We start from the raw sequence: 9729 nt of genomic DNA on the forward strand, positions 1-9729 counted from the left end.
AGCATACACATAGACACACACACACACACACACTGAGCATACACATATACACATAGACACACACACACAAAGAGCATACACATATACACATAGACACACACACACACACACACACAAACAAACAGAGCATACACATATACACATAGACAAACACACACACACACAGAGCATACACATATACACAAGAGAAGTGAAATTGCTCTACCATGTTTCATCAGACTTTTCCATTTTCCATTGTAAATTACTGAATGTGTTTGTATTTCTGGCTGCTGAAATATTTATTTTTGTATCTGTTCCTCCCTGAGTGATTGTCATGTCTCTAATGCATGAGGAGTTTCTGTTGCATTTTTCAGAAATGTTGTTTTTCCATTTGTCCAAACCCAGAATTGCATTTCTTTCTTTTTGGGAGACATGTGATTGTGACCCTGGAATTGTGAGCATCTCAGTGTTAAACTCCCCCGACAATAGCTGTATAAAACTGCTGGTTTTCTGTTTGCCAGCACAATAGGTGAAGACACCCCATTGCTCCTACACGTACTGTTAAATCTGTGGGCTTTTTTTCTTTTTGTCTACTGTTGTGTGTTCTGCAGAAGGCTGGCGAAGTCAACACTGCTGTTGATCCCACTTTTCGGGGTTAACTATGTTGTGTTTGTGTATATGAGTGAGGAGAACGAAAACGAAACCTTCAAACACATCAAAATATTCTTTGACCTCGGCCTCGGATCTTTTCAGGTACACAGCCTGAATGAGCATTTTGGATCAGTTACAGCTTTTACTGTTTGCTGAAATGCTGAAAGTTCTTATATCTCACCACTCTTTTCACAGGGATTGGTTGTTGCCATTTTATATTGCTTTTGCAACAGTGAGGTGAGTATTGCTTTCTGAATTGTGAGGTGTCTATCTATATCTAAAACCTATTTATATTTGATGGAACAATTTGGGGTACCCAACACTTGTGAACACATGTATACTGCCTGCCTGTTGTTATACTTGTTGGGATCTTTTAAAATTTTGCATGTAATGTCTGCATTTCACTGTCACTTTATCATATTTCAATTAGACTGAAATACCTGCAGTGTTTTTGTACACTTAATATGGGATGGTAGGTTTAATACACTGACATGACAAACATTATAGGATATGATATTGAAAATATGTAAATTGGTCACAACATGTTTCTTCATGGCGTGGCTTGGGAACACCCACACCTGTATGAGTTATGAGGTGCTATCTTGTGAGTGAGGTTGAACACTGGCTAGGATGCTCATGGCACAGTGACATGAACAGTCATAGTTTGAGTGTAAAGTAGATGGGACATTACATTTCCAAAGGTTTGTGGGCATTTAGCAATCCTCAGTCCACAGTGTCACATCTATAATGTGAATACAGCATTGAAGGCATTACCACCCACAGTGGACAGCTCAGTGGCACTGTTTTTTTTTGCTTTATAAGGCAAACTTAAAATCCCAAAAATCATCAGTGCACCTTATAATACGGTGCATCTTATGTATGAATTTTACCAATCAGGTTGTAAGGGGCAGTGAAGCCCCTCCGCTGAACTGCAGCGTTATAAAGCAGATTTTTAGTGTAGTTTATTTTAGTTCAATTTAGAAGACTGAAGCAGTATTAGCTTTAGCCGCTAAACGTGCTAAGTGCTAGCTCTAACGCCGTGCAGAGGTGAGAATGATAGGCCTGTAGCCTATGCATTTACCGTGTTAAAACAAGATAGGTGGGAAAAACTGCTAGCTAATGGCTAGCGCTAGTGCTTAGCTGCTAATGCTAACGTTGCTGCACACAGCGTTAGTGAAGTGAAATCAGTGTAGATTAACATCCGGTGCTTGTTTTAGGAATTACAGTTTTGTTCACTAAGCTTATCTCTCTGCTGAATTAGAAGGAAAACATGGCGGCACTCCTGTTCCTTACTAGTGTTGCATAATGCACCTTATAATCCAGTGTGCCTTATGTATGAAAATAGACCAGAAAATAAATGTGCTTTGATTGTGTGCCTTATAATCCAGTGCGCCTTATATTGCGAAAAATATGGTAAGGATTATGATCAGTGTCTTCTGACTAGAATTGTCTATGCAAACATACAAGTGACTCTGGCAGAAATCACATCCACATTCAATGCAAGAGACCCCACTCACACATATCCTGCAGATGAGTGCAAAGTTCTTTTCCTTTCCTGTCACGTGTCCCATGACTTTTGGAATGTCAGTGTATATCTGTACCAACTTAATGCTGTCTAAATTAAACAGACTCTTGCAGAGACAAAACAGTGATTTGGGTAAATTATAAAGGGACTGGTATAGAACAGCAGTGTTAGTTTGTGATACCACAAGCAAACATCAACTGAAACACACAAATTCAATGGGAAATCAAAAAGAGTAAATGATAATATAAAACCAGGATCAAGCACAGAGTAAACAAGCAACACAAGTGTGCTATGTACACTAAGGAGGAAGTTGGCAATACTATGCAAAGTGTGAGAGAAACATGCAGCACCCCTTTGGGACCAGTTAAGCATAAACTTATATACACTAGCCCAGAAGTGTTACCAGTAACTTATTGCATTGCATTGCTGTAAGCAAAATGACTGCATGCACTCTGAAACACACTTTTTTTTACCATTGGAATATACTGGTTTAACATCAGATGTGTTGCATAAATGTTGCTTTGCAATTCTATTCCTTTTTCTCTCTTCTTTTAAGTCCTGCTCTTTATACTTTAACACTGTCAATAACTTCTGCCAAAAAGTAGTTAAGCAACAAGTGAATTATGGCTACAAAATGGTAACAATTCCCTAGCCTGTCTTGACACAGAAGACTATAAAAGGCATTTGGTTTATACTACATGTGTTAGATTTCCTAATTATTTACTCATCTGTGGGTGAGGCAGATGGATGAGGAGTGTTTTAATGGTTCTGAAGAAGACAGTGTTTACAGGCTTAAACTGAAGGTCATCAAACACCAGGACCAACTGCGTGGGGGTTCGCTAGGGTACCTGTTGAGCCCTGTGTGTAGTCCAAGATAAACGCTGATATTGTAAAGCTTACCTTCTGTAGTAGGAATAGAGCCATAGTACTTTCTATAAAGTGTAAAGTGTAGCTCAGCTTTTTATTTCAATTTTATTTCTATAGCGCTTTTTACAACAAGTTGTCACAAGGCAGCTTTACAGAAACAAATGGGTCCATGCCTCTTATGAGCAGCACCACAAAGATGCCAATTATTGTGGTGACACCACTGGCAAGGAAAAACTCCCTTACATTAAGAGGAAGAAACCTTAGAAGGAACCCATCCCACTCGGGTCGACCCACTCAGTACAAACAAATAACAAACAAATAACAGTACAGAGGGATAATGTGGAGCTATAGCTAATGTAACAGGTACTAATTTATGAATGTAAAATGTAATGGGCACATAATGGAGAGATGTGAATAATGAAGAAACAGGTACTAATCTATCAATATCTTATTGTAACAATTCACAAAAAATCTGCACTGATAGAACAAATCTCAATTGAAAAATCTAAAAACTTCAGAACATAGGCCTTTTAAAATGAGATACCTCCAAACTTTAAATAGGTATTTTAAGTATAGATACTTCTGATGTCAACCTTGTGCATCATGCATGCGTGTGTGTGTGTGCTGCAGGTCCAGAGTGAGCTGAAGAGGAAGTGGAGGAGTGTGTGTCTGAAGCGCTACATCGGCCGAGACTACCGTCTGCACAGCTCGTCCATTTCTAGAAACGGCGCGGACAACGTGGCGCAGTTCCATCGCAACTCCAGAGCCCAGTCCTTCCTCCAGACGGAGACCACCCTAGTGTGAGCCTGCTCTTACTCACGCACACACACACACACATAGACACACACATTTGTGTGCACACGCTCTCTGCAACTCTTCGTTTGGAGCAGCTGTACAGGAAATACCATTCACAAGGACCGGTGCACCATTCTGTTGTTGTCTTAGTGCTATTGACAAATGAACTTAAGTCGTGCAGATATTTCTTATGTTCTTGCTTTTGCTGCACGATGTTCGGAGGATGAAGCAGATGAGGAGGATGAGAGGACTTGGGCATTCACCATTTTAACAGTGTCTGTTACAAGGCATGAGAGAAATAATGCCAAATACTTTAAATACTGTTTCCTGCACATTGTTTATTACCAAATTTGTTTGCAGTGTCTGCTCCAAAAAAAATGGACCAACAGCTGTTTTCTAAGTGTCTGTATGGAAGCTTCACAGAGGAGGACCAGATTACATCAGCTGTGATGTATCACACATTACGTTTTACATTTCCACTGTTTGCAGCTCTTTACGACTTGTTTCTTCTCATACATGTAAACACAGAGGGAAAAAAATGGCGTAGTTACAAATGTTTTATTTCCAAACCTCTTCTTTATTACTCCAGCGCTCGTGTTATACCAGGCTCGGATTCGAGCGCAGTACTTATGACCTTGTAAATATTTCTCGGCTCCTGGCTGTGTTCTGGGACGGTCAGACAGTCAGACACAGAACAGAGGCTTGACACCAGCCTTGTGGAAGCATTAGGCGCAGTGTTTCCCATGCTTCAGAGGCGACGAGCACGAGGCTCACGGTCTCTGACTGGCTCTGAAAAGCTCTCAAGAACATTCTCTGTGACGCTTCAGGGCTAAAGACTGAACCGAGGCTGCGGTTACGCTGTGATGCCTTGGTTCTCCACCATGGTGAGCTCATTAGGAACCGATTACTGCTGGACGTGTTCACATCAGCTCTCTTACAGACGAGGCCTTAACGTTCCAAAGGATGATTTCATAATGGCAGTGCTCTTCCTGCATGAGGGGACAGCGTGTTTGCTCCACTCAAGTGGAGACGTGGAAGAACAAGCACAAAACCAAAGATCTAATCTTGCGCACGGAACAAAATCTTACTGGTGAAGTATGACTGGAGACAAGCTAATATGTATAAACTGCAATATGAGTGTTAGTACATTCACAGCCATTTGTACTTGTATATGGATTATAAAGGGGAATTTGTATGATTTTTCTTCTTACATGCTCTTCACATTTCAATTCTTAAATATTTAATGGTGTGAAATTGTTCATTGTGGAGAAACACACCAGCTTTGGCTTATTTACCCTGGTGGTGATAAGAACACACAGCAATTTAGTTTATCATCTTAAGTCACTAGAGCAGGGATTCCCTGGGAGTTTGCGACTCACAGCCATCTTAACCCATTGGAACACTTTCCAACACACTGACCCTGTGCATGTGAAGCCCAGTATTAGCACTAGCTTGTTAATCTACTATCTATTTAGCTCATGTGCCTGTCGTGTGATTACTATACCAAACCAACAACTCAACAATCAACAGGTCAAGCTAACCATGTTTTATTTTGCTTATAAATTTACTATATCTGTTACTGTGTCTCTTAAATTACATTCTTTGAACTATCTACAGCTCTGGAAAAACAAAGAGAACACTTCAGTTTCTGAATCAGTTTCTCTGATTTTGCTATTTATAGGTTTATGTTTGAGTAAAATGAACATTGTGGTTTTATTCTATAAAATACTGATGACATTTCTCCCAAATTCCAAATACAAATATTACAATATAGAGCATTTATTTGCAGAAAATGAGAAATGGTCAATTAAACGAAAAAGATGCAAAGCTTTCAGACTTCAAATAATGCAAAGAAAATAAGTTCATATTAATTTAGAAAAAAACAACAAAACTAAAGTTTTATCTATGAAAGAGTTCAGAATCAATAATTGGTAGGATAATCCAGATGTTTATTCACAGATTTTGGCATGCTCTCTACCAGTCTTTCACACTGATTTTGGGTGACATTATGCCACTCCCAGCACAAAAATCGGCTACTTTACTTGGTCATTTGTTTTTAAGCATTTATCCATGATGTGACCTAAACATGTTCTGTTTTGCAAATAAATATACTAAATGTCTGTCACACCTTAAATTACATTTGCTGAACTATCGTTAAATTTGAAGAATTTTTACTTGGTCTATGGCCTTCTTGCAGTACCTCCACAGTCCACTGGGGACCCGCGGCCAAAGGATGAAATATACTCCACTGGAGAGCCTAAACTGATAATCCAAGATTCATTGCACAGGAACTAGTGTCATGCCCTATGACTTTTGCTGTGTCCAATTTTTGCACCAGGAGTGGCAAAGGTCACCCAAAAGCAATGTGAAAGACTGGTGGAGAGCATGCCGAGATCTGTCCAGGATTAGGCTTTGTAAAGCTAGTCCTCTATGCCTGTTTCTTCTCACCACCACTGTAAAATACTGTGTAGGTTTTTCTAGAATGGAGCAGTTAATCTCAAACCACTCTGGACGACTGTGTTTATATCTTTAACATTTTATTGGAAAATGAAAAAAATCTGTGGAATTCTCCTCTAAGTTTAGTCTTGGAATGAACCGCAATGTCAGTGATGATTCACCATTGCAAATTCTTCTTAGGTCTGGGAAACTGGCCCTAAATGTGATAAAGTGTTGATAATGTAATCCAAAGCTATGCTGTTGATGGTTTGTAGATGTTTAGCTGATGTTTAAGTATTTACTACTCATTCTGTCATAATCTGTGCTGGCCACAACCTTAAAGATTGCCACAATTCTAACATAAATAGGGCTGAAAATAAGCCCAAGCCTTTATATTAAATTCCTTAGATAGTTTGCTAACATTCGGAACATCTGAAGGCCTTTATCTACCAGAGTCAGTGCAATTGAATAGGGACGTAGTCCTGCGCAGGCAGAGGAAAATTTTCTCCAGTATAGAGAAAGTTGAATTTTTCTTTTGTTGCACATGTTGTCACATTGTCTGTAGCTTTGGAAGCACTGCCGTGGGAACTAAGACTAAAGTGAATGTTAACTTGTGGACTGACTCTGTTTCTTTTGCATTATATCTAATCTGCAGCATGTGAATGTACTTCATGTCTATAATGCCATACAGTGCACATTTCTTCTTTTTTTTTCAAAAGGTATCCCTGGTGCAAGAGAAGGGCCTGGTCTTTAAAGTGCATTTTACATGTCCAGGGCATTGTACAGTATATCATATACCAAGAACACACGTGTTCTTCTGACAGATGGGCAGAAGGGCGGTGTCTTTTGCTGTATTAAAAAAACAGTATTTGTTACTCAAGTCATGTGCTCATAGGATTTAACTTGTTGTTCTGTGTTTTGATGAACCATTTAGTTTTTTTTATGTTAGTCTTTTTAGACAAGGGAAACATTAAGGTAATCCTCAACATTTTTCAAAATAATCTCAGTCTGCTGCATCTGAAGTATGTAATCGATTATCAAGGACAGTTATTTCAGTGTGTTTCAGCTAGTGGTGGCACAAAATACAGATATTGCAATATATTGTATTTATATTTGTGATACATTATCATTACGTGGCCATTTTTTAATGGAAAAATAGATGCATTAAACTCCCTAAGACTTGCCCCCAATTTGACTTACTAACGTTACTGCTTCATTACTCTATGTAGTCGCGCTGATCAAATTGTAATACATTTTGCTATCATAATACACAAAAAATGCTTTTGTAAACATATTGTGAATGTCATAATACTTAAACAACACTGACTATCTGAATATTTCAGTACACAGAGTGTAAATAGCCCTGTTTAATTAATTAAGAATCACTGTATAAGTACAAGATAGTATTCTAAAAGCAGTTCATCTAAGAATATAATAATCTGACCCCACTTGTGTACTTTGTTTGTGCATTAAAGTGACACATACTGCTCCGCCCAACTGTCTACATGTTTCTGGATATATATATATATATATATATATATATATATATATATATATATATATATATATATATATATATATATATATTAATTTACCATTAAGAAGGAAAAATACACAGATGTAGATTCTCAAATTATAGACTGCTCCCTAAATTGTGTAGTATGCTAGTGATAAAACTGAGGATTCCAAATCCAAACAGTATATTATATATTTGCAATAGAACAGTATAACCATGTATTTATATGCTTAAATAAAAACATAGTAGTTTTATACGTTTTGTAGTTCCCTATATAAGGAGTTATTTAAGACATCCTGCTCACACAAAACAGGTTTCGAAAATTATATTTTTGGGGCATTTCCTCTTTTTAAAAAATATCCAGACTTACAAACCCACCAAAATCATATAATTCCTAATATTACTAATTTTGCCAATGCAAACACATGTTCAGCTAAACCAGCACCAGCTAATACATACAGACACACTGCCATGAATTTAGTGCCTCTTTAAGTAAACCTGTCCCTTCAAAGTTGCTGGGCAGGTGCTGGAAAGAATTTGTACATTAATGCACATACGTTTGTATATCAATGTCTAACATTCTCTGCGAAAGCATCAGAATGATCATTTACAGCAATCAGTGATCAGTATATTACAGCTGCAGCAGATAGAGAGATCGGCTGTTTGAAAAATGCTGGAATACTCTTTTAAAATGAATCATGCTGTGGGTAACCTTTTGATACATTTATAAGCCATTAATTAACCCCAACGGCTGTCGATTTAGATCACGTGACCTGAAGGACATCTAAAACGGCACGCATGTGAATGAGTGGTGCCAGTGGAATTCTGACCCAGAGAAAAGGGAATAAATCGGATCACTTTCAAGCAGAGCTAAAAGAGTGAGCAGGCCTGAGGCTTGCACACACAGAGATCTTCTGATCTGACATGACAGAGTGACCAGCGGCAGAAACACATTCAACATCATTAACATGGAGCGCTAGCAAGAGGCAGTGCGTTGGCTGTTATTCAGATTTGTTCAATTTGCTGTAGAAATGGAAGGATTGAGGTTTATGTGAATGGAATGTGGGAGGTGGTTCACTGGGTCAGAGTTTGTTTGCTTATTACTGTCTATTAGCCTCGGACATGAATTCTGAGTTAAGGGTTTGTACTATAAATGTATTTTATGGAAAATAAATAGAATCTATGTAATATTCCCTTTTTGCTTAAACACATCTCGGAAAAGAGAGTTTCTTGTACATTGTACATAAATACTTCATTAAATGTGGAAATTTGACTAAGCTGTGACTGGTGTTCATGTTTGTGTGTGTGTTCATCTTGTTTTTTTCTTTTTATGTATATGATCTAGATTGAAACTTGCTGTAATTATCTCTGGCAGGTAACTTTTCATATCTGTGGGTTTGATTTGTTATTTGTGGGTTTGATATATTGGATCAGGTAAGCACATCACACTACACCAGTAAAGGCCTATTTATACTTCTGCATCAAACCTATGCTGTAGCCTACTCATACCCTAGGCGTAGCTGCAGACCCTACGCCATAGCCTATCCTGCAGCCCGACACACACCTCCCTAAAAATGTAATCCCGCTGACAGCAACAACTGTGATTGGTCCACTGAGTCGCCAACACATTCCCACCTTCACGCGTTTAAACTGCAGAATGACACAGAGACACGGACACACGAATGCAGAAGTGTAAACATGGACAGCTACTTATGGCACTCACAAAGGCTACGCCTTAGACAACACATTGACTGGATGCAGGAATAGAAATTGGCCTTAAAAGTCCCTTGATAAAATCCATAATACTGCATTCAGTTGCCTGTGTCAAATGATTTAACTCAGTAAATCATTCTGGAGGCAACCATTGTATCCATGTGTGGAGGCACTATGGTCAGCGCCAAGATGAACAGGCATCATACGTCCAGAAGGTCTGGTATCATGGTGTGGGGTGCAATTTTGT

At 38.5% G+C, this 9729-nt stretch overlaps 1 protein-coding gene across 1 annotated transcript in view; it reads left to right on the forward strand.

Annotated features, from left to right (window-relative positions):
- The window catches only part of vipr2 (vasoactive intestinal peptide receptor 2), a 63449-nt gene extending 56581 nt beyond the window's left edge, over positions 1-6868 (forward strand). Inside the window, exons 11-13 of the mRNA XM_022681137.2 lie at positions 591-732; positions 826-867; positions 3653-6868. Coding sequence (XP_022536858.2) covers positions 591-732; positions 826-867; positions 3653-3826 — 358 coding nt within the window. The 3' untranslated portion in view covers positions 3827-6868. The remainder of the gene's footprint in view (positions 1-590; positions 733-825; positions 868-3652) is intronic.
- The last annotated feature ends 2861 nt before the right edge of the window (positions 6869-9729 follow it).

Source organism: Astyanax mexicanus, chromosome 1, assembly GCF_023375975.1.
Source record: "Astyanax mexicanus isolate ESR-SI-001 chromosome 1, AstMex3_surface, whole genome shotgun sequence".
In the NCBI taxonomy this organism is placed as follows: domain Eukaryota; kingdom Metazoa; phylum Chordata; class Actinopteri; order Characiformes; family Acestrorhamphidae; genus Astyanax; species Astyanax mexicanus.